The 26,766-nt window shown below is 35.7% G+C and overlaps 1 protein-coding gene across 3 annotated transcripts in view; it reads right to left on the minus strand.

Annotated features, from left to right (window-relative positions):
- The window catches only part of LOC124784021 (inositol polyphosphate 5-phosphatase OCRL), a 95,583-nt gene extending 75,212 nt beyond the window's left edge, over positions 1-20,371 (minus strand). Inside the window, exons 1-8 of one of the 3 annotated variants that reach the window (XM_047254066.1) lie at positions 20,184-20,371; positions 19,903-20,034; positions 14,235-14,415; positions 14,007-14,141; positions 13,697-13,848; positions 5,883-6,025; positions 5,271-5,441; positions 729-891 (exon numbers count right to left, since the gene is read on the minus strand). In XM_047254066.1, the coding sequence (XP_047110022.1) occupies positions 729-891; positions 5,271-5,441; positions 5,883-6,025; positions 13,697-13,848; positions 14,007-14,141; positions 14,235-14,415; positions 19,903-19,959 (1,002 nt within the window). In that variant the 5' untranslated portion in view covers positions 19,960-20,034; positions 20,184-20,371. Of the gene's footprint in view, positions 1-728; positions 892-5,270; positions 5,442-5,882; positions 6,026-13,696; positions 13,849-14,006; positions 14,142-14,234; positions 14,416-19,688; positions 19,865-19,902; positions 20,035-20,118; positions 20,154-20,183 lie in introns of those variants that run through there. The other 2 variants (XM_047254067.1, XM_047254068.1) reach the window with 2 other exon arrangements.
- Between the last annotated feature and the right edge of the window lie 6,395 nt (positions 20,372-26,766).

Here is a 26,766-nt window from a genome sequence, read left to right on the forward strand (position 1 = left end):
TTGGTGCTCAGTAGAGTGAAACTCTTCCTTATTGGCAATAATAAGCTGGACTATATCTTGCTGCAATATTTGTAATGTGACTTCGTTCATACAAATACAAGTTAAGTAAATTTTCTGTTTATTGTGTTATTTTGATTGCTAATCGTTTCTGCTCCTGTCCAGCTTTCCCATGACAGCAGTTGCTACACCTCTCTGTAGCTCATCTCTCCTAACTGTTGTGTACAAAGTTGTACAAAACAGCTGCTTTAACAGACAGTATTATTGACAGTGTTTGTCCCTCTAGGGCAAACTTATGATAATATTGCTTGTTACATGGCTTTCATTATCTTTCACACTTCTCATCACAAAATGGTATTACAATGGCAACTCAGCTCAAACTCTCCCTCACTCCCAATCTGGCATTGACAGACTCCTTGACAAGTTTCAGAAAGCTGTGGTAGCTTAACTGAAAGAGATTCAGTTTCATGGTTTCCAGCATTAATCACAAGGAACATCAAGGAAACTATTCTAATGGAAATACACTGTGAATAAACAAAAATCTGAACAGTGTCATGCGAAAATCTCATGTTTTAAAGGGACCTTCATGTGTCACAGACTGCATAAACTGATGTAACGGAGAGTGCCAGATGACGAACTGTAAAATATGTGTAACAGTTATACTATATATATTATTACTTCATTGAAAGACATTTTAGTGTAGAGGTGAAAGTGGCAAATGAAATACAAACCATTTTGCCCATTATTCCTGTTCCTACAGTTTCTGTGGCAACACCTCTAACATATGCCACATGTTGCTCTTGAACAAATATCAGTAACATCATCCCAACAAGCCTCACAAGTGCAATTTTACGATACCGAGCTTTGGGGTGAAGACTGTTCATAACAGCAGATCTGAAATAAAAAAAGGGAAAAGAAACTCAGCACAAACAATAAAACTATAATTTTACAACTGTTGCGAGATTCATCACTTTGATACGCTATTATTCACTAAAAACTGCTTTGGTACTGCACTATTTTCATATTATTCCAGCTGCTAACCACTTAACAATTAGAAAAGGAAATCTGCATCACAAAATATATCTGCACTTCCCTGTGAGGTTAAAAAATAGCTAGTAAAAGAAATGTGCCAGCTTTGGTTCGACATACCATCACTGACATCTTTAAGAGACGAATACAAGAAGTGGGACAGGGGAGAGCAAGAGGCTGAGGGGTAGGGAGTGGGTCGCAGGAGAGTGGAGTAGTATACGCACACTAGGACTGTAACAACATCCTTGATTATAGAATAAGCACGTTTCAGACCACATTTATGTATTACAATTCTCATTTAGTGTGCTTTCTCAGAATTCTTCTTGGTAACTGACAAAAGGTTTCCTTCAAAACGTAATTGCCATTGTACATGAGAGGTAATTTTAAGGGCTCGAAGTTCACAGAACAAGAATATCTGGATGCATACTACTTTTGGGAATTTTTAACTGAAATGATCCCCTTCTATAAAAAGTTTATTTCAGATGTTGTAACATGAAAAGTTTCCACAACAACTAGGAGTCCTACACCACACTTGCCTGCAACAAGTCTATCAGAACAGTGTTCTGAATTTCATTAATAGAATTTCAGCTCTTGACTACTGATTGCCTTGAATTAGAAAGGTCTCTCTCTCTCTCTCTCTCTCTCTCTCTCTCTCTCTCTCTCTCTCTCTCTCTCTCTTCTTGGTGCAAGATATTTTAATCTCACGTATTACCTTATCTTGTATTTGCTTTTATCCAATTTTACACATTTGTATTTAAGGTGAAAACAAAGCTAAGTCCTGTATAGATTTGCTTAAGAAAAAGTTACAATTTTAGACCTACACTGTTGGCTTTACACACGTCTTCCCAGCATCTTCCTATAACTTCCCTTTAAACACTCTTAATCGTTATGGTTCTATGACAGTACTTTTCTTCAGTGATCTGAATCCAACTAACTAGGATGGTCAAATCATCAACTATCATTGTTACATCACTGAACGTAGTTGGGTCTAGGAACAAACAACCAATAGCTATTACACTATTTCCTTTGATTCTCGTTAGGAACTTTCCTGTAGCAAATAATCCAAATTTGGATATCAAACTCCTTTATCAGCATTACTGACAGAAAATCAACACTAAAGTCTCTGCAAAAATATGATTTTCCCAAGTTTTTGCTACTAGCTCGTGAATTTCCTCATATTGTATTACAGCAGCAGTTCAGTGTCTTACCATTGCACCAATTAACTTAGTTTACTGTGAGTGATTTACTTATGTATCACTGCCAGTACACACTTTTATCATGCTGAACGTCCTCTCTCATCTTTGTTTGCTAGCATAAACCCGAACAATATTATTAGCTTTACATTGCCTATGAACAAATAAATTATTTGAAAGGAACTTTTTTGTTCAATATACTTCCCTGGGCCACACCCGAAGCTACTTCTACATCTGACGATGACTATCCACCCAAGAGAACATGTTGTGTCCTCCCTGCCAAAATGTCCTCAATCCAGTCACAAATTCATTTGATATCCCATATGACTGTGCTTTTGACAATAAGCGTAGATGAGGTACTGAGTCAAATGATTTACGGAAATCAAGAAAGACTGCATCTACCTGGTTGCCTTTATCCAAAGCTTTCAGTGTGTCATGTGAGAAAAGTGCGAGTTGCGTTTCACATGATCAATGTTTTCGAAAATCATGCTCGTTGGCATTGAGGAGGTCTTTCTCTTCAAGATAACTCCTTATGTTTGAGCTCAGAATATGTTCTAGGATTCTACAACAAAAGTATGTCAAGGACATTCAAAGGTAGTTTTGTGGATAACTTCTACTATCATTCTTGTAGATGGGTGTACCCTGTGCCTTTTTCCAAGAACTGGGCACATTTTTGTTCGAGGTATCTATGATATATTATAGAAGGAAAGGGGCCAACTCAGCTGTGAATTCACTATAGAATATGACAGGCATTCCATCGCAGGTTGATCATGTATACCACAGTCTTTTTGGTGTCTGCATTCCTTACCTATTACTTTATCTTAATGAATATAGAGGTTTCCATAATGTGTACAAATGGTAATAGAATGACACCAAATGTCTTAAACAGAGGCTTGCATGAGCCTCTAAGTTTGCATCCAAACATGAATCTAATGGCCTTTTTTTGTAGTTTAGCTGTTTTTTAGAGTTTCCCCAGAACATGACTTCGTATCTAATACGAAATGGAAGTAGGCTTAGTACGCATTCATTGCTATTTTCTGGTATTCAATATTCCTAACATTGCTCTGCAGCCAAACTCCTAATTATTTTGTTTCAATACTGCTACTAACTAGTTCATCATTGATAAATACCAAGGGATAAACATGTCCTCCTTTGGAGCATTGTGGATTTTTTTTTTAAATTAAAAGTTGATTATTCTGTGTTCAGCTACTTTGTTGTTTTGTGACAGTATTTACTGACTGCTGTAATTGTTCTTTACAGTCTTCTTTCAGTAGAATTGTGGTATCATCCAAAAATATGATTGTTTTATGTGCATCCACATTGAAGTTGAGATCATTTATATACAGAAGGGGTCCCATTACTGATCCTTAGGGTGTACCAGATTTAATTCGTTCAAATGTCTGATAAGTGTTCGTATACTACTTCAAGCTAGATATTTGTGTATTTGAAGCACACTGCTGCTTAAGATTGCTCAGGAAGGAACTGATCCAGCTATTGGACAGACATCGAATACCATATTTTTCAAGCTATGACAGCATAATCCTATGGTCCACCATATCAAAAGCTTTTGACAGGTCAATACTTACTCTTACTGATTCGTTTTTCTCATCCATCAGGCTTAATATGGAATAATAATAATAATAATAATAATAATAATAATGTATGTTCGGCCAGTCATAAAAGGCAACGAAAAGAACAAACCACTAATATCGCTAACCCCCCTTTTAGTGTGATTAGTTGGATCAGGACAGAACTAATGAAGCCTCGGACAAGCACTGTCATGGTCGGGGATGGCGCTTGAACCCTATGCCCGTCCACTATGGTAACGACACTGCTAGCCACACGGAAAATGATTTAAATCCAAATAGAGGTGTTTTGCAGGATATGCCCCCTGCAACCACCCTACAAGGAAAACAAAGACAGAGGATGAGATGGTCAGATGAAGTTAACCGACACCTCATGTTCTGCTATTACCAAGCAACAAACTTAGGAACCAACAAAACTGGATACAGATCACAAGTATACACAACATTTATAACCAGATACCCAGAATTAAAATTTTTAACAGAACAACGACTACCTGATCAGATCCGTGTAATAATAAAAAATAACAGGATACCCCAGTCAGAATTAGAAAACATCAAACAACAAGTACAACAAATACTGGAACAAAATAATAACAACAATAACAAAAATAACATACGGCTGAACAGCCTGTATTTTACACAATTAAATACAAGTTGGAATAATAATATCCATGTGGACTGCCACCTTGTTTACGGTTCAGAGTATAATTCTGCATTCTGATTTAATCTTGCACAAAGTTTAACAAAATTAAGAATTCCTACACTTTCAAAAGAACGTAAATCTATACTTTATTAGCAATTTCTTCTAAAGATTATCGAATCAGTTATATGACTGGCTTAATGATTACTGTTGGGCATATGAACACTAGCCATAATCACTGTGAACTGGTTTCTTGCTTAGAAGTGACAGGTGACTGTTATTCCATGATAAATGTAACTGTGGTCACGTAAATACTAAGTTAGAAATAGAAGATAAATGTAATCCATCTAATATAACAAAGGAAGCAGCTATTTGTCCCCCACACAGTAATAGCATTCTTTTAAAATTGTACGTGCCTAAACATAGTTTGAGCAAGCACAAGTAGTTTAGAGTAGGCTGATAGCAGTTTCAAAACACTACTCCACTTTGTTAATGAATGAAGACTGACTAGATTCTACTATTTTGTCCACATACTCAGCAATATACATCACAGTTCAGTGGCAAACTCACACCAAATGAAGGTTTATCTTTTTTCCCAGCTGTTCATGCAATTTACTTGATGATTCAAAAATACAACAGTTTCCACGTCAACATCTAGTAATGTATCAAAAATTATTTTTTCTACAATCTAAAAATAATTTAATAAACTGCATTATGTCACACTCATTTATTGCATTTCCCACCATGTGAGTATCAGGAGGAATATAAAAATGTAAAAATAATGAGCATATTAATAAGGACTCAACCAAAAACAGCAAAACTTACAGCCATTCTTCTTCTCTTGGTGTATCATTGAACAAAAATGCTTCTTTGCTCAAATCAAGCTCCTGAAATCCAATAGCGTATATATCAGGTGGTTCAGGGTCATGGGCAAGCCATTCTGTAAGTGGCACAGTTGGCGGCTGTCCATTGACATTCCAAGTGCCAATGAAAACCCTAGAGAGGGAAATCTGCATAATGATTGACATTTCAGAATTTATAAGCAGTGTAAAAAATAATTTTTTGCACTTTAAATGTTTATTTGTCCCAAAATAATTAGAAAAAAGCTATAAAAAGTCATTATAAAGCAAGACGTTCAATACAGAAGAGCCTAGAACCTCTAGTTCAAATATTCACTGCTCTTACTGAAAAGACACACACACACACACACACACACACACACACACACACACACACACACACACACACTTTACAGCGACAAAAAAAAAAAAAATTATCACAAACACTGTAATTTTCTCTTAAAATACCATCTGTGCTTCCCCAACTGTTTTAGCCATGTTCAATCTAATTAAACTTTGCTTACTTGCTATTACATATAACTGAAATTATTTCAACATGAAAAAATAATAAAGAAAAAATAATAAAGTGTCTACTTACTTCAGAACTTGAGTGTATGTATAATGACGTTCTTTCATTGCCATCTGATATCTAATAACACTTTCCCTTGCTGCTATAGGCGTGGTCCCTTTAGCAATGCTTTGACGTGGTAATGTAATATCCGGGCTTTCAAGCTCCAGCAGCTTAATTAAAAAAGGCAATTAGCTAATTACACAGCTGGCACTTAAAAGCTACTATGCATTGCACATAGTATGAGTGTGGTGTAGCATAAAGTAACAGTCTCAGCTTACTAAAAAGCTGATGCTCTAAAATTATTCTAATATGGCCAACCTAATTTAAGAAACAGCCATTACATATATAAACACATTTATGGAATAGGAAGAATATAAGAACCTGTATGCAAATTAGAAATTTAGTGTAGCCAACAATTAATGTACTAACCAAGTATCTGAACAGCATGCCAGAGCTACAAAAGTTCTGCACTAGCACTGTAAGGTAAGTTAACATTTACATAAAAACAAGTATTACTAAAAAACTCACGTATGTCAATCTGTTTTACTGCTGCTACTAGTCTTCCAACTGAACCAGATTCAATAAGTAATAATATGTGTAAGTAAATGAAGACAATGTCAAATATTAATGGGCTACACCAACAATTAATCTCACAGGCAATGTTTTCTTGTCACATAAGGAGATCATTAAGAACTCTTAACAGTGGCATCAGAAATGGCGAATGTCATGGTATCAAATGATTTTTATAGCATAGTTTGTGTTGTCATTCTCTACAGACCTATAAATCATTTGAGAAAGTCTGGACCCATCATGATCCTAAGTACCACAGTATATTTCCCCCCCCCCCCCCCCCCCACTGTCAAACCTCTGAATAGCCTCTTACCACAAACTACAAACCCAGAGAATCTTGCAAAGCAGATCTCTTCTCCAAACACCTCAATCTTTAACAGTTCAGTCCTCCCCACTGAGCTCATCTTCGAGCCAACAACAACAGTAAATCACACAGACTAATCAAAGATCTACAGCCTATAGTGAACACACACCTTTACCACCCACTTTAGAACAAAGTAAGTCAGATGTTTGTGCCAAAAATCTCATAATGCTTGCCAGCAGGTCAAATATGCAGAATACCACAGCAATATTACAAATTTTTCAAGACAGTAAAAATTTGAAAACTAACATTACTCTTAGAGTACCCTTTTGGATTTTATCATTTGACACAATGGTGATCTTTTCTAACGGATACTGTATCACCTCGCGCATTTATCCTGGTCTACTTTTTCCTTTTTTGGTTATGTCTTTTGTGATAAAAACAAATTCTATAATGCACAATTACCTTTGCAGTTTAAACTGACTCATTCATTAAAATTTGGTTTTCTGATGGGCACTGAATGCTAGCTCATGCAGCTAAATCTGTAACTTGCCTCCAATTCAATCACTTCGTAGTTTGCCCTGACTTGATCCAAAAAAAAATTCCATTCTGCACTTACATTAAAATCCCTTTGACGGTAACAATTGAGGAAATTCTCAATTTTTTTGTATTGGACAGCAGAATCATCACTAGAATAGTGAGAATAATGATTATGTTTCATTTCTATGATGTTGCATTTAAGTAACTTCACTAGTGAAAAAAAACTGCACTATATCTGTATCATGTTTTAGGCATGCAGTAATAATGCAGTAGCTAATAGTAATTGTTTTCATTTTCATTATCTTTGTAGTAAATGAGAAATGGGTAAACTGACATTTAACTTTTTCTCAGTGAGAGCCATCAACTGCATCTTTAACAACAAAGGCATGATTTCCAGCTAAATTCATTAACATAATCAACTCACTAAATGAGAAATCATCTAAAACACTTTGAAAGCTTACTTTGAGTCTTAGCGATGCTGAGTACAAAAGCCAAATTTTTTTATTTCTAGTTCTGCAATTAATTCTTGCATTGTCAGTTGTCTCTTCATCAGTGTGAATCCACCATTAGATTATATTTTAAGATCATTATTTTCAAGTTCAAATGTATCTTCCAGAATTTTTTTTTATATAGCCTCTGTTCCTGAACTTCTCGGTTCCAATCTACACACAATTTTGTTAAGCAGCACTTTATAACAATTTCTAGTGGGCTGCATGCCACTACTAGTTTCCCATTCTGGTGTGTTGTGCAAAAACTGAGTATGAATCTGTTAATTTACAGTCAAGTGCTACATCACTTTTGACATACTTCACGAAATTCAGATCAATTTCCGTTTCAATAAGCAATCACTGTTTCTTTGCTACTGAACAATTTGGAAGTGTTGGGCTTCTGAACTTTTTCTCTATATACTTGAATGGAAACATAGTCTTCCTTGCCACAAAAAATTTAATTAAATTCTTTATCTTCAACTACTTCAATGATCTTTACACTTAAGTTTCAGGAAACTTTCTCACACTTATATTTTGGATGTGCCACTATTCCAAGAATGGCAAACCAATGGCACGCATGCCACTAGTGGCAAATGATCAAATAGTTTGGGCACAATGTTAAATGAGGAATTTAGGAAGGCCTATCTAACTGAAATAATTCATTTGTTTGTTTGCATTTGAAGTCCCAGCAACAGTGTTCATCATGAATGGGCTATCGATACCAAGGCATCATAAAAGTTTTAGATGACAGATTTTCACTCGTGCTCACTCACTGTGAGCCATGGTGTACTCAAATGCTTTAGTAAAAATACACTATTGTTCAATGTTAGATTGCAGCTGTTCCAACAACCATGACTAATGACTTCTACTGACAAGTACCACACTGCCAAACAGTTTCACTGAAACACATGTTCACATGCTTGTTTTCATTGTTACACATGTAAGTTGTGTGCTGCAAACAGCTCTATTTTTGAGCTTTTGAGTATTATTCAATAACATTGGCTAGGCAAAAAAAGTGCAAGGTATGTGTGATAGAGAATTTCAGACTTGGTGGACAGGGAAACATGGGTAAGATTAACAAAGGCAATAAAGCAATGTGTGTTATATTCCTGGACTGTGGTATGTAGATCTTCTGTAAAACAGCACTGTGAAACAAATCACATATCTCTCTGTCAAAAAAGTGAACCAGAGCAATAGGAATGCATTGTACGTTCTATTAAAACAGGAATAAACAGACAGCATCTATGATTAGGTATTTCAACAAGTACTGCCATACCAGTGCTGTCAAGAAAAAGCAAAAAAGAATGAAAGGCATCAAGTCATTTCCTTATATTTCACTGTATCTTTATGAAAATACAGAAGTAACTAAATCTGCTTGTTTAACTATGTTTTCTCGATATTGCGTTGTAAATGACATCAAAGAAAAACTGACTGTGATAATATCATTGCCAGCAACTACTAAGCCAGATATGTGTACAACTGTTGAAAATTCACTTACTGAAAAAGAAACAGATTTAAGCAAAATTGTTTTGGTAATGACAGTGTGTTCCCAATATGCTGGCCAAAAAGAGTTTTATTATTTTATTCCAAGCAAACAATGGACATTCTATTCTTGAAATCCACTGCATCACACATCAAGAAGTCTTGGGTGCAAAGAGTGGTTCTGCTTCCCTTGACAATATAATGGCCGTAGTTATTTTGAACGTGTCATTAGATATGGTAGACGTCCAAATGGTGTTTCTCAAATACTGGAACTGCAGAAGAAATTATTATATATATGTACAGCAAACAGAATCTTGTTGCCCACTATTTTGGAAATGTCAACTCCTAACTGTTCCCTCCATACACGTTTATGATGAAATAATCTTCCCACATAGCAGAAAAAAAAATTGAGGTAAATAATTTTAACCACACATACAACATGGGAAATTAAAGTAATTTTATGCTACCTACTCAACAACTGAAATTATATGTACAGACTCCACAGGAAATGGGGATGACAATACATAACAAGTTCATGGGCAAAAACAGATTTAATATGAAGCCAGAGATTCTAAAAACAAAGTTAATCAGGTTCTGTGGGAGAAATGCTGCTATTCAGTAGAATAATTCACAGAGGATGAAATAATAATTTAAGCAAAGGGAAATTAAGTGTTAAATTTTTTATTGTCTGTATATATAACAAATTGTATTATTATTCTGAAGCTGTTTGTTAACATCAGCTGTTATATGTTTATGGTGAAGTTTTACCACAATTTTGATGTGTTTCATGTACCTGTGTCAAATGATTATGTCTGTTATGAGACTAATAAACCACAATTCACAAAAACAATAAACCTTATATTGTCGCAAGCTAGTAAAAAAAATGATGGTGATGTCAACTCTGTGTACCCTGACCCAATGATGTACAACATTGTTCACTGGTTGGCCACGGCAACAAACTCAAAGATTTGTGGATTTTTTAGAAGAAATCGGCGTGCTTTTTCCAAATGAGAGAAAACTGTGCAATACTCACAGCTGATGGATGTTATGTGGCTTACAAAACTGACGTTTCGTTACGCACGTGCCAGCATTTCAATGATTTGAACATAAATCTTCAAGGCACAAACAAAACTGTTACTGCTATGATAAATCTTATTCACACTTTTGAGGATGATATTGCCAGTTTCTAACAGCGATATTGTTCCCATAAGTACAAGTATTTCACAAATTTAAAAACTTTATCAGCAATTCAGATTTACTCTAAAAGCCAGACCAAGAAAAAGTCACCAAGGAATTTTCTTTGGTAATACATACAACTTAAGAATTTGCATCGATATTTTCTCAGTTCAAAGTATTGTTGAAAACACTAAAATTTATTATGAAGTTAGATGTGGCTTTACTGAATACACTGAACTTTGTTAAATTTGTTTGGTTGGGAACTGAAAAAATTGAATTGCAGCTGACTGATTTTCAGTCTAGTTCAATGTGAACTCAAAAATTTATTGAAGCAACAAAAGAACTGAAAGTAAACTTATCAGAAAGACCATCACACAATATGACAAAAAAGCCAACATTAAATTTATCAGAATGTTGAATTCAATTCCAGACACATGCTGGCATTTGCTACCTTGATTGTATTATCTAATTACGCCTGTGAGTCATTATTTCCTGAAATGAATAACATCAAAGACTTGCTAAGAAAGCAGTGATCAGACAACTTGAGTTCAGCTTCCATTCTGCTAAAAGTTACGAAGCGTGCACCTAATATAAATTATATGGCATTGAATTTGCAACAGCAGTAATCACATTAATTTTTATTTTATTTAGATAAACTAAATATGTGTATTTTATTATTACTGTTTCAATGGTCTATTTCTGGTTGCAAATCAAGAGTATTAATATGGAAATATTTAGTTTTTTTTTTTTTTTCGTTAATTGGTAGAGTTCATATTTCAGTGCACTAGCAAATCTTAAACACACATGCATTCATGCACTATCACACGTGCAAAACATGTACAAAATAAATACAAAAGAAAGTGTAATATATGATACCAAAACTTAGTTCTAGACTTAGTTTGATGGTAAACCATTGCCTTATTAAAGATTTCTCTGGGAAAAAATGACACACAGATGTACAAAGGTTCAACATCTCTGCACTATTTCTTTTTTCACCTTGAACTTCCTTACTTCTTATGTCGAATACTCAAATCTTAAGAATATCTGTTTAACATGGTATTAAATGTGCAGTTTTATTTGTAGGAAACCATTTTCTGTGTTCAGGTCTGGTTCCATATCAGACTATCATACATTTCAGCTGATAAGCCAGTTCCATAACAAATGAATGCAGACATATTTGTATTGTGCAATTATTTTTGATAAATGGGATACACCATCACCTTCATAAAAGATCATACCCACATAAGAGCAGTGCTTTAACATGAACACACCTTTGAGCACCTTCATTCACACAGTGTCGATTCAGCGGGTCATGTTCCTACAAAGGAAATTATTTTACAGCTTCTAGGCCTTTACTGAATATGTACAGTTGAGTGGCACACATTCAAATTTCAAGGCCTCAATTGCTCATCTTTCACCTCTATATCACAAATTCACTGCTGACGGAACTATGACAAGTTTTCAGTTACTACTACATAAAATGCAGTGCAGTAACCTGTCTTCGAATCCTAAGCGTGCTTATTACTATAAATACTTAAAAGAGCACATAAACCAACAGTGCTACAAATAAATTTGGGATGGAAGCAAGAAACTGTTATTGTACTGACCACAAAATAAACAGTACTTAAATACACAGATAAAAGCAGAAAATTTTAGCCAAACTTTTGTACACTAATTGAAATGACACCAAAATTAAAATAAAAGTTTCTTATTGACTTACATGATTCTTCAATGGTGTAAGTAATTATACGATCAGTGCTGTTAATTTTAAGATACACGATGTGAAATAGAGCCGGAGTTTGGTCTTTTTTTTCTTTTGGAAATTTTAGATGTTAATTTTTCCTAATGGTAGACAGACAAACCACTGACAAATGATAATGCTTCCAGTCCCTTTAACTTAATAATGTACATGAGCTAAAAAAAAATAATACTGATTACGACTGGTGAGAGAAATACATTATCTGTGGTGACCTCGTCACGCGAAAGAGATCTGAATGTGTTTTACTCCTGTCGTCCTGACAACATCACAGAGTACTGACTAATGGAGGTGCAAGCTTTTGCTAATGGCCTATTTCTTAAATTCTACATTGCACGATATATATCCAAAAGGCCAAAAAAGTAGTAAAAACCATTGTGCTTATTACTGTTTGCTAGTTGATCAGCTTCTTCAGATCATTGACTGCTAACTTCCCACTCTAGAAATTGCCCACTTTCACCATATATATATATATATAGGCTCCCTGCTCTTCACTGTTGGTGCCATCTCCATATGACTGTTCCCACTCCACTCCCGAACTGCCCATCGCCAAAACAGTTTATCCCCGTGGCCATGCTGCACTGAACTAGCAGTGCTGCTCCCACCAACTGCTTTTGGGGCTTTGAATTCAATATAACCACAGACCTAACCAAGGCTGATTTGCAACATAGCACTATAGAGTAACATACATGGCTTGGAACTGTTAGAGATTATGTGATCCCTAACATTCTCCCCCCCCCCCCCCCAAAAAAAAAGACTGACCATATTTCAAGCTAGAAAGAAAACTGATTTAAGTACCAACCAAACCTGGAATGCTGGTTTTCATTAAGCAACTGTCTATTGACTAACAAACAACTTTAAAACAAATGTACTTTTCTACACCAAACTAGAAGATCAGTGTCAATATTATTCAGGGTTAAATGCAACATTCCACTATCTTATCAAAACAGGTAAAGGCATACACTGTATCCTCTTCTTCTTCTTCTTCTTCTTCTTCTTCTTCAAGTGTCTTCCAGTGGTAGATGACAATGAGGAGTTTTGCCAATGACACTTTTTGTGTACCTTGCATCAGAATTTGTTTTCTACAAATGTGGACACTAATGTGAAAATCTGTAATTTTTTTTTCAAATCTATACAAAAACAAAAGGGACACATTCATACACCAAAACATGAAACATATCATAAAATATTTAGGTTTCCTTCTCTCTCCTTTCCCATCTTTCTTTTTTATACATTCACATTAGACATTTGAGTTCAAAGTGAGAAAATTATCTGAATGTGTCACCATCCCAAACTTATACTGTCTTATTTCTCGTAAGCATGCTGTAAGTTTTGAGTAATTTGGGGAAAATCTGAAATCTGATGCTGAATCCCGTATCATATACAAACTGCAATAAATATGTACCAATTCCATATTACTCTCTACTTTCAATTTTATTTACCACCCATCATAAATTAACAAGAATTATTTTTTGTTGTAACACACTGTCAACAATATTAAATTAGACTATAAAGTAACAATCCTTACAGAGGTGGCCAACGAGTCATCCTTGGTTGCAGGCGGTATTTCCTTCACATCTACTGGTTTTTCAACATTAACTAAGGCACTGTAAGAATTATCTGCAGCATACTTGCAAAGCCACTGGAATTCTGGAGGTGGGCCCCTCCTTTTACTGTAGACTGAAACATAGAAATAAAAACAAAAGGGACATATTCATACATCAAAACATGAAAAATATCATCAAATATTTAGGTTTCCTTTTCTCTCCTTTCCAATCTTTCTTTTTTATACAATTACCTACCAATTAGGAGCTACACTGAGAAAACTCAATTGTTACCTTCCATTACTCTGAATAATTCTCCAACGAAGTTGCTTGTTTTCACTCCAGGCACCATTTCAAATAAGAGCTTAAGTTTATAAGAAGATATGTTGACATACACATCAACACCATCTTGATGTTTACTTTCAGGGTCTGAAATAAAAACAGCAACCATAATTACATAATGTGTCAATGATGAATCACATTAACACTCGGAAAACTAACAAAACAAAAATGAAACATCACCTATTTCACACCTGAAGTCAGCATCTACTGGCAATGTTCGCTCAATAGTCAGATCAGTAAAACTTTGAGGGGGCACTCTTGAACTCAGAAAAACAAACAATGCATGATCATTCTCATTTTCAACCAGAGCCAGAACTCTAGATGTGCGCACCCATCCTTGCATTAAGCTTGCTTCGTGGACATGTTTCAGTTAAGAAACAGATATATGGAAAAAATTACATAGCAGCACACAATCTATTAAGCTTTGAATTACTAACGTTTTACCAACAATAAAACACTTTTAGCCTGCAACACAGCTGTTTTTAATAGTAACTGAAACTGTACATCATATGATTCTTTTCCCTACAAATTATAGAAGTGAGTCCATTTTTTCCATTTGATATTATTATTGAAGCAAAACTGGCTGCAGAAACTGTCTTTTAAAACCTTTCAACTTACCAGTTCACAGAACTCCTTGTTTTTAGAAAGTTTTGTGATGTTACTAACTTAAGGTTGTTTTGTGATGAGGAATTCTTGCGATTAACACGACAGACAAATGGGAGAGAAAAGAAGTTGTGGATTATACGATGAACATTTTTGTGAAGTTAAATGTGAATAAAATTCATTCAGTATTTGATTTCTTATTTGAAGCCTATCTTCCACATTCACTGTAAGGGCCCACGTGTTTAACATAAGTGTTAAATTTTTAGTATGCATGATCAGTTAGTGTTAGGAGCAGGTATATGTGATGATCATTGTTGACAACTGATAATAGGCAATTCATTTAGATGACCACAATATGACACAGGGCAGACTGTTACTCATGTGTGCGCGTGCTTAATAGCTCCTATTTCCATTCCGGATTTTCCACTGTTTGACTTCATTTAGACTAAGCAATGGTCCTATATTTTAGTCCAACTGTCTATTCATAAATACAATTACACTAAAGAATCCCTAAGCTATTACATCCATATACAACAAAAATGAGAGTTTATTTCTGTTAATTTCATTACTATGTGGAAACATTTAGTATTATTGCTAAAGCATGAATGTGTCTAGCTCAGAAACTTAACGAAGTTTAGCATCAAGAAGGTACCCAGGCTCCTCTTTTAGAGATCTTGCAGTAGTTACAACTACTCCAAATTACTAAGAAAGGTTACTAAAACACAAAGGAATGTGCACCTAATGTTAGATATCAATAATTCCAACAACAGTCTTAAAACTATATGGAATGTAGTGTAACAACACACAGGACAATTAGCCAAAGAACAGGATAAAATCACTGCTGAACTGAATGAAAGGGCTACAAATGATGAGTCACAGGTAGCAAATATGTGAGTTATATATATATATATATATATATATATATATATATATATATATATATATATATATATATATATATATATATAACTCACATTTTCTTAAATAGTGAGAACTATAGGGAGAAACAGTTCAACAGAAAATAACAGCAGTATGTTTAAAAAATATCTCTCATAAAATTCAGTCATATGTATGCCAACAACTTCCCCTGAAATTCATAAAACTATATATTCTCCCAAAAATAAAAGTTCATCTAGTTTTGATGGTGTTTCTAACACAGTATTAAAGAGTTGTTTCCACACATATGTAATGCACTATCTCAAGGCACTTTCCAGGAAGACTGAAACATGACATTGTCAAACTACTATTTAAGAAATGTGATATGAGAGATGTCAATAACTACCGACCTATTTCCCGTCTGACAACATTTTCCAAAATTTTGAAGGTGGTGTATTCTAGAACTGTATCTCACCTTAGCAATAATAATATCCTCAGCAAATGACAGGTTGGATTTCAGAAGTTTTGCTCTACTGAGAATGCCATTTACATGTTCACTCACCAAATGTTACAAGCATTAATTAATAAAATGGCACCAGTTGGTATTTTCTGGAACCTATCTAAGGCATCTGAACGTTTGAATCACAGTATTCTCCTATATAAATTCACGTTCTATGGGACTGCTGGTGCAACCAAAAAATGTATGATGTCATATCTAAACAGAAGAATGTTACGCTGTACTTAATAATTCAACCAATATAGTCCAGTGATGTAATTCTGACAGGAGAGAATTCATGCAAGGTGCTCCCAAGGCTCAATTTTAGGTTCATTATTGTTCCTTCATGTGAGTAAATGATCTTCCATCTAATATATAACAAAATCTTGAATATAGCTATGTTTCAGCAACTGTATAAAATTGAAGAGGTTTAAAAAAATCAGCCAACCAGTTGCAAACCAAAGCTTTATGCTTTAACAAAATTTCTTCTTCAGAAGGGGTGGGCCTGCTACACCCACAAAACCACAGGAATCTGACATTGCCCTTGACATATATAGCTCAACTGAGGCTATTGATACAAAAAATCAACACCCACAATGCCAAAAAGTGGAATCTGACATTTCACTTTACTTATATAGCTCAATCACAGCTATCAATACCAAAAAGAAAACACCTACAACTCCGAAAAGTGCAACCAAACACCCAACAACTCAAACACCCAAATACTTCCATTTTCACTACATGATAATAATAATAATAATAATAATAATAATTAAAAAAAGACCTACCATAAATATACTAAAGACAAGATATCACAATTACTACACAATAAAACTCAAAGAAAAATTACTTACGAACAAAAGCCTTCAGCAATGTCGCCTAGGTTGGCCACACAAAGCACATGCACACATACCAAATATAAAAAATCTCCTTGAATACCCACAACCTCCCACCCATAAACCAATCCCAACCCACCCAATATCATCCTAAAAAAAAACAAAGAAACATGGAAACCAATTACACCTAAAAGCTACAACCAAATTGGTTCTCTCCAACATAATTTCTAAATGCCCCCCGAACTCGCCCCATTAACCCCACAACCAATATCCATTCAACTCACCACCATCACCCTATACATCCTCCCTACTTCCCCCCCCCCCAAAAAAAAGAACACTGTCATAAAATCAATACTGTGGTAAACTACTAAATGATTATAACACCTCTCCCCAAACCCCTATATAACAAACACGCATCACAAATTATAGTACTAACCTCTCAATATATTTCTCAGTCACCCCCATTAGTTTTCTCCTACTATGACTGTGTAAAACTGTAAAAACAATCAGCAACCCCCCCCCCCCCCCCCAACACCACCACAACCACATCCACAAACCAAACCAAGCCGAGCCGAGAACTGCCCCTCCCTAAGTTCCTCTTACCAAACTGTGATTCACCAATTTCAACAACCTCCAGCCCACCCAACTTCCCACTATATTTCACATTCTCCGAACAAACCTCTCAGCAGAAAGAAAATCGATCCAAAATAATTCTCCATTCATACCAGTCCTATGGCCACAAAAACTCTTAGAGGACTAACAACAAAAACAGAAAGTAACCAAGACAATCACCCTTATGCCCAATCTAGATTTCTCGAACCAGTTACCATGTATTATCGAGCACCACATATTATTGCACCAACACCACCACATATACATGGCCCTGGTCCAAGCTGCCAGAACTCTCAGCAACCTCACATTGCTGCCACAGCACGAGACCGAACATCTGCAGAAACTGTATGAAAGATGACATATCATCGTCCATTGCTGAACGTAATGTTACACTCTTAAACTTCACAGTCATATCCATGCCTAACAAAAAGCAATAAGAAAATTTAGGCTTCTTTCTGCACAATGAACACCAAACCAATCAGATATAAGAAAAACGCCAAACGCTAACTACCCCAACCCAAAACCACATTAGCACGATGACAACCAAACATCAACTGAGCCAAATACCACACGTTCAACTCAGCATGTCAACATCCACCACCAGAGAGAACCATCAAATACAACATAATACCTACAAACACAACTGACTCAAAAACACCGCGCCATAGTGACTTCACACATGACAACATCATTACATCACAGGCCAGAGCAGACGGGTGGAATCAGACACTTCCATTGACCCCAAAATGCTACCTCATAAAATAGTTGGCACAAATTACAATACAACTATCAACAAAACATTAAAATAACAGTAGCCAACTGTTTTCACAGACACTACAGTCACTATTTATGATCTTCATACACCATTTAAATTCTTGCTTAGCACTTATCTTGATGTTTAGATATTTCTTGAATGGTAATTATATAACTCTACTAACTTCTGTATTAATAATTCACTGATTTTATAAAGTACTTCATGATGTTTGCTGACACATACAATTAAAACATTTGTAAACAAAAAAATTAAAAGTAATATGAGATTAAAAAACATATAAATTTTATTTATACTACCGGCAAATGGATCCAGAGTACAAGTAATCACAAATGTTAGTATAAAAATATTTTTCTGGTTACACAATTAAAGCAAATTACAAATACTGTATTTAACGAAACTAGCCAACAGTTACACAGAAAAATACAGACTTGCTTGAACTACCTAACTCATGTAATAACCAAATAACATTGCTCTGCACTCACAGATGACAATTCCTTCTACATGTGTGCTTAAACTGTCAATTTTGTTTATCAAAGAATTCAGGTCCAACAACTAAAAATTTAACTCTCTTAACTAGTTCCACAACTCTTAGTATGCCTGTGGGAAAATATGAACTGCAAGTAATAGAGTGCATCTCCAATTGGTCAGCAGCACTACACTAAGCACAGTACTGTACTCAGAAGCTAACATCAATTGCTGGCATTCTATTGTTTCCTAGTAAATTGGTACAGTGCAGCTATTTTCCCCCTTTAAGTCACAATCTTATGACTCTCTGGACAATCTGCTAATAATCTTCAACATATTTCCCTTTGTGTTTTCTTAAGTTTGGTCACCTATATAGCAACACACTTCTTTTTCAATGAATAAAGAAGCAGGTGATAAACAGTATTGCATACAAGAAATCAGTTTAACATCTACTCAAAATTTTAGTTTTCACTGTAGTGTGTATATTACTGAAGCAGCATTATCACCGTTCTATTACCAGATAACTGTTTTTTTCTTTGAAATAGCTCCAATTATGTCTACGAATTTTAACTGCCTCCCCAACCCCATAAATTCATGAAATATAATTTTCTTTCAACAGAAGTGAAATAACTGGCTTGACCTAACACTTCTATATAAACACAAATTCTGAAATACTGAAGGAAGTACGACATGTCTAAAAGTTACATGAAATAATAAATAAGATAGAAAAAAATCTCATTTCTGTCAACAGCTTATGGAGATGCATGTTTATTTTTCTTGGTTTCATCCTCGAGACAGTCACAAACAACAAAGAAAACAATGACTGTTCCGGTACATTTTTTGTTAGCGCCTATGTTCGTCGCACAATAAAGATGCGACGTGAAAAATGCTTATCACGTAACATTTGTAGTTTAAACGCTAGCATTAAAATAGCATGCTCAACCAATCCCAACGTAAAAAATAAAGTTTACCTCTTTCAACAACAAAGCATTTACTTGCAATTCAAATCTTGACGGGAGGGAAACCGCGAAAGTATACCCGTCTTTGCATTCTACCAGATACCAGGCTTCACGTCCGAGTAACTCCTCCGTCACTGCACGCTACGCTTCACATAGGGGGCGTTCCGTAAACAAGTTTCCGGCAATCACCGCTAGGCTGAAAACGAATATTTAAGGAAAAGGATACTGAAACCACATTGTCTTCGGCGCTCAGTTTGGTCTGAACAACAGTTAGCACATCCATGGCCAGTCAGTGTGTCCTTTCCAGCGCCCTTACACTTATAACGCGCTGGAATTAAGAATTCATTTTCTTCTGTCACTGGAAAAGAGGTTAACAGTAAGAGTTTGGTTAAAAAGCATACAATATTTTGAACCTACTTCTTATCTAGTCACATTTATTTACATCATTATAAAATAGTTAACAATGAGCAAAATATGACAGGTAGTCAGCTTCAACTCTCAAGTTACCTTAGTTACCTCTGCTACCGATCGGAAGAAGCCTGCTGACAGCTTTGTGTCTCTTATTGACAGTTATGTGTTTAACAACAACAATTTTCAAGTTACGTAGCATTTCAGTTGACGAAAATAATACTCAAACAATCGTTACACAAAAATACTACATACAATATTCATAATAACGCACGTAAAGTTCGCATTAAACAATTCTACCAACAGTGGAAATTTACCATCTAATCTCTTCGTACTACAGAAGCCTGGCTGTATAAAATGTGGAATAAGATAAGTAATGCTTCAAACATCGATTTTTGTAATATTGTGTGTCATTTGCAACCTTAATTATCAGGGAAGTCAGACGTTCATAAAATACAAAATATTTATTTTTCCTGAAACCAGCTGTAACTGAAGTTGCTCAAAGTAGAGAGAAGGAAATCGGCAACATTTCTACACTAAAACTCACAATGGTGAGCATAGCAGACGGTGCTCCCCATTGAATTGAACTGGATTTATTTGCCTATAGATAACTTGTGTTGTGTAAGGCATCGTCACACGTAACATAGTATCCTAATTAGAGCTTCTGCCCACTCCACTCACGCATGGGGCGCAGGAACAGTGTTCAAACAACTATATGCGCGCTGTAATTAGACTAATAGTGTCTTCCTTATCCCTACGGGTACGGTAGGTAGTATATTACTAGATACGTCATTTAAACCTGGTTCTTGAAACTTTCTAACCGGGCTTTCACGGTATAATCTGCGTCTATCTCGAAGCGTCTGCCAGTCCGCTCTCCCATGCGTCACGCAAACCTGCGACCATTCCCGCTGCCTTTCATTTTATACAATCAACATATCCTGACGTCCCAGTTGGTACGGGTCTCCCGAGCTTGAGTAATATTCTAGGATGAGTTGCAGGTAGGACGTCCATTCGTCCCGTTTTTTCCAGGACATTCCAGTTTTTCGGTCTCCTGCCTCCCCGAAAATTTTTGTGGGAACCATGGAGGTGGGAACGCTCATATGTCGCGGTTTTTTGACTGTGTAAATCACAATATCCTTTTAAGTAAACTAGAATATTATAGTGTAACAGGAAATGCTGCAAAATGGTTCAAATCTTATATCTCTGGCAGGAAACAAAGGGTGTTATTAGGAAAGAGCCTGATACATGTCTATCAGGCATCATCCAACTGGGAACTAATTACATGTGGGGTCCCACAAGGTTCCATTTTGGGGCCCTTACTTTTTCTTGTGTATATCAATGACCTTTCATCAGTAACATTACCAGATGCCAAGTTTGTTTTGTTTGCCGATGATACAAACATTGCAATAAATAGCAAATCAAGTGTAGTCTTAGAAAGATCAGCCAATAAAATATTTGTGGACATTAATCACTGGTTCCTAGCCAATTCTTTGTCACTAAACTTTAAAAAAACACACTACATGCAGTTCAGAACTTGTAAGGGGTGTCCCAAGAGTATATGTCTAACATATGATGACAAGAAGATAGAAGAAGTGGACAGTGTTAAATTCTTGGGATTACAGCTTGATAATAAATTCAATTGGGAGGAGCACACCACAGAACTGCTGAAGCGTCTTAACAAATCTCTGTTTGCAATGCGAATTTTGTCAGACGTAGGGGATATAAAAATGAAAAAGCTGGCATACTATGCTTACTTTCATTCCATAATGTCATATGGGATTATTTTTTGGGGTAATTCATCAAGCCAAGCTAAAGTTTTCCGGGCACAAAAACGTGCAGTAAGAATTATATGTGGTGTGAACTCAAGAACATCCTGCAGAAGCCTGTTTAGGGAACTAGGGATACTAACTACAGCTTCCCAGTATATTTATTCCTTAATGAAATTTGTCATTAAAAATATATCACTTTTTCAAACCAACAGCTCAATTCATGGAATCAATACTAGAAATAAGAATAATCTTCACAAGACTTTAAAGTCACTTAGTCTTGTACAAAAAGGTGTGCATTATTCAGGAACACACATTTTCAATAACTTGCCAGCAGCCATAAAAAGCTTAACAACCAATGAAATTCAGTTTAAGAGAAGCCTAAAGGATTTATTGGTGGCCAACTCCTTCTACTCCATTGATGAATTTCTTAGTAAAACCAACTGATTTGTATATAAGTACAACATAACTTCTGCACAATTTCAGTGCAGTAATGTGTTCACTGAAAATTTGTGTGTGTGTGTGTGTGTGTGTGTGTGTGTAAGTATAATCTAACTTCTGCACCATTTCAGTGCAGTAATGTGTTCATTGTAAATAAGTATTACAGTAGTTGTATTACATGTTTATTACCTTATAAATAAATAAAAAACGTTTTTTATTTTAAATTCAGTGCATTAGTATTTGTAAAATGACTCTTAGTGTTCATTAAAAATGACGATCATTCCACTTGGGACCTGTGGAATGGTTCATTAGCTTATTTGTTTTAGTTGTAAATATTTGTCATGTATTGTTGTTTTTCTGACATGTTCCACATCCAGGAGGACCTCCTCACTACGGATCAATTGGAATGAAAGTAAATCTAATCTAATCTAATCTAATTGCTGTTGGCTACAGTAACCTCTAAGACAAACAAAGACGCACCATGAATAAATTATCCGAATGGAACGGAAATTGGTAGATGTGATGTAGGTGCACAGTGAAACAAAACGTTCTATTTAAATTGTTTCCAGCATTTTTTTTTAATGTTGGTATGCCTAAACATTGACCATGAACAAAGACAACTTTGACTGTTACCACAGTCACACATAACAGTCGCGACACTCACTGCTGTAAAAATTGTTACCGTTTGACAGATGGAGCGACACTAGCGCTCTAAGCGGCGAGTACGGTGAACGTCAGACGCGTCGTAAGCAAAATATTTGTTTTGCATCCATTTCCTACGTAATTTACGAAATATTTGAGTTATTTTCTTGCCTCCAAGGGTTTATGTAGTATCAAAAGGCATATATATTTCTAAAAATGATTCTAAAATAAGCGCAAGTATGGACAAAAACCACGAGTCGAGTGGTAATCTACAACACATTCGTGAAGAAACACTTGTGACTTTGGATAGAATTGCAGCTTAACACGTTGATATCAAAAGAATATAAACAGACAGATTCACAAGTAAGAAGCACAGACATGTACCTCTACATACAAAAGCGACCGACAGCTCATTTTTCGTTCTATAGTCCTACAATGTTTGTCATTGTCGCCTGTTGCCACAAGTACGACCTCCTTCTTTATATTATTCTAAGTGGGACAAGCAACTGCCAAATAGTTGGAGAAATATGTTGAAAACATTATAATGAGCTGATTACATTACATTTCACGCAAAACCAAATATTTGAATAATTTTTAAACAATCTGTCAGCGAAGAAGGTGCTAACAAAATAATGTCATCACACGAAGGAAGCAAGGAAAATTAAGTGGCTAACAACAGAAGTGAATGAAACACATACCAAACATTACGCTTTCGTAAGACACGAATAACTGCACATAATGTAACCACTTCACCGTCAAAGCAGGTCTGTGTTGACGATTCACACGAATCTGGCACTGATACATGGAGAGTTGAACTGGCTGCTTCTGTGTCATAGAACTGTTTTACAGCTTTAGGTGGATTGTCGAATCTTTGTGGCAGTTTCCTCTTCATCGTCAGTTGAGGTGGCTTATTTGGGATGTCAAACAGTGTGGGTACTACATTCCACACGAGTTTATTATTGCCTGTATGAATGAACTGGTTTTGTTCGAAATGTAGCGAACAAAATCTAATACTATTATACAGGTAAACTGGGTCTTTTTTCACAAGGTCTTCTCGTCTGCTATTGACTAGCCATTTTCTGCTCCTAAAACGAATCATTAATCACTCATACACATGTAGTTTGCAAGTGAATCCTGACGATACAGTTTAGTAACATGATGGTATATACCTCTCAAGATGCTTAGGTAACCTAAAAAAAGACAGCTGTGGTGTCTTCTTCCTGTTGTTGCTGCAATTTATTGCGCTACAAACGCTCAATCTATTGCGCTACAAACGCTCCTGCTTGTAAAAAACCATTGTAGGAATCAAAATAAACAATCACTATTGGCATTCACGATCGCGCTGAACTCACAGTTTAAGTTACTGGCCGCTTGGGGCGCTGCTGGCGCGATAGGCAACAAAATTGAGGCGAAGCGTCGTGACTGTTATGTTAGACTGTGCTGTTACCGTGGACTGTTTGGAGGATTGTAATCTTTTTTCATAAGTGTATGTTTTTGGTGGTCATAAGCTACAATTAACGTCTCTGTATAAATTTAATAGTTCCCGTAAAATATACAGCTAATAAGAGATTGGTATCTTATGACTAAGTATTCACTTTTGGCTGTATATCGACAGGTATTACATGTGATGTAACAATTTTATTTTCTTACAGGTTAAGGATGTAGGCCTAGTGCACAACACAAATAACGTTCTTACGGACTGCAAGCAAAGTGGAATTATGAAATTCTAATCAGTGTCTTAATATATCTCTCTAGCTTTACCATGGTTAGACAGAAAGATATACCTCAGAAGATTGGAAGAAGTGATGAGCAGCAGATCCCCTGATAGGGGTAGGAAGAAGAGTTAACATCTCGCTCTGTAAAAAACAACTATTGCGAAACTTCTACAAAGTAAGGTCGGACAGATGAAGGAAGACGGATCTGGCATGGAAAAGGACAAAGAGGATGGCATACAAGTAAATGAAGGAGGGAAAATTAGGAAGAAGAGAAATATAAGGCGTAGATCAGATCCATATATTGGTACTTGGAATGTGAGATCCCTACGACCAGGAGTACTGAAAGTAATGCTGGATCAAATAACGAATCTGAAGCAAAGTATAATAACACTACAAGAAATTAGATGGACAGGGAGTGGAATTTTAGAAAAGAAAGAGGCGAATATATTCTATAGCTGCAGTGAAAGAAATCACCAGCTGGGGACAAGATTTGTAGTACGCCACCAATAAAGCATTTGATAATAGGGTTTACATCCATTGGTCCAAGATTATCAACACTCAGGATAAAGGGGAAATTCTTTAACTACCCCATAATTAACGCCCATGCACCAACAGAAGAATCTGAAGAAGAAGAGAAAGTAGTATTCTATGAATATTTGGAACGAGTATATGATGAGTGCCCAGGGCATGGTATTAAAATAATAGCTGGTGATCTAAACGCTCAGGTGGGGAAAGAACAGATTTACAGACCAATAATATATATACCATATGTGTTGTGGCTGGAGGCAGTTCACTCTGCGCTCTTGTATATGCAAGCGCTGAATAAACCTTTGTTAACTGAAGTTAGTGTTCGTCATTCATCTAATTACACCTTCTTCTCTGTGACAATACTAATAACTGAGAAATACAACATCTATCTACTACAGCTTTCTTTAAAAAACTAACTTTCACGTTAATTTTACTTTGTTAAATTTAGTTTGAGTAAGCACAAATAATTTACATAGTTATGAGAATAATAGTAGCTGGTGGATAGTTTTTTTTCTCTGAAGCACTCACTAAAAGATGGATAGTTGTCCTTATGAAAGCTAAGAGTGAACAATTATTTTCTGCTATAGATGTGGCTGAGGTAACTCGTCACATTAGTGTACAATCAAACAATCATAGTAAGCCATCAATTACAGAAAAACGGTACTTCTCACAAGTACAATATAAGATATTTCAGTTTAAGTTATCTTCAACTAGCTACAATTTGATATAAAGGACACTGAAAATAACCTGATGTTCAAGAAAAGCTAAAAACATAGCATTCTAGGCACTCCTTCATTATGCTAAAAATATGCAGATTCAATAACTAGATTCCTATTCTGCTCTTGTAACACACATACATCGCTATTATTTTATGTTAAATTTGGAAATTTGTGGTAAGGTCTCATGGGACCAAACTGCAGAGGTCATCGGTCCCCTAGCTTATGCACTACTTAATCTAACTTAAACTAACTTATGCTAAGAACAACACACACACTCATGCCCGAGGGAGGACTTGACTCCCCGATGCAGGTAGCTGCGCAGACCGTGACAAGATGCCCTAAACTGCATGGCTAGCCTGTGCAGATATGCGAAATATATGTGAGCTTATGTGGATGATACTGATAACTGAAAAACACAACAGCTATGTTTGATAGTGGGGAAAGAATCATTTTTTTTTTAAAAAAAAAGAAACAACTAAACTTTCCTCTTACTATCACTGTATTAAACTTAGCCTGGGTAAGCACAAATAGTTCACAGACTTTAGTGAATAATGGTAGGTGGGAGACATTGTTCTTGATCTGGAGCATTAATGGGCATGTGATCCTAATATTTTCACTAACAGGTGGAAATTTGTTCGGACTCGGTTGTGGTATTTACAAAATGGGGCATTTCCAATAGAAAACAGAGTGGAACAATATTTTCTGCCAGTCCTTTCCACTACTGCCTCAATTGTAACACACGCCACGTATACAAGACTACTCCTACACGTAGTGTCATTATAATGTGCATGATTCACATAAATAACATAATGGAATTCAAGAAGCACTGAAATCAAATGCGTATTACTACAGATAAACAGTATTATTTAAG

This window comes from Schistocerca piceifrons, chromosome 1, assembly GCF_021461385.2.
Source record: "Schistocerca piceifrons isolate TAMUIC-IGC-003096 chromosome 1, iqSchPice1.1, whole genome shotgun sequence".
Classification (NCBI taxonomy): Eukaryota; Metazoa; Arthropoda; class Insecta; order Orthoptera; family Acrididae; genus Schistocerca; species Schistocerca piceifrons.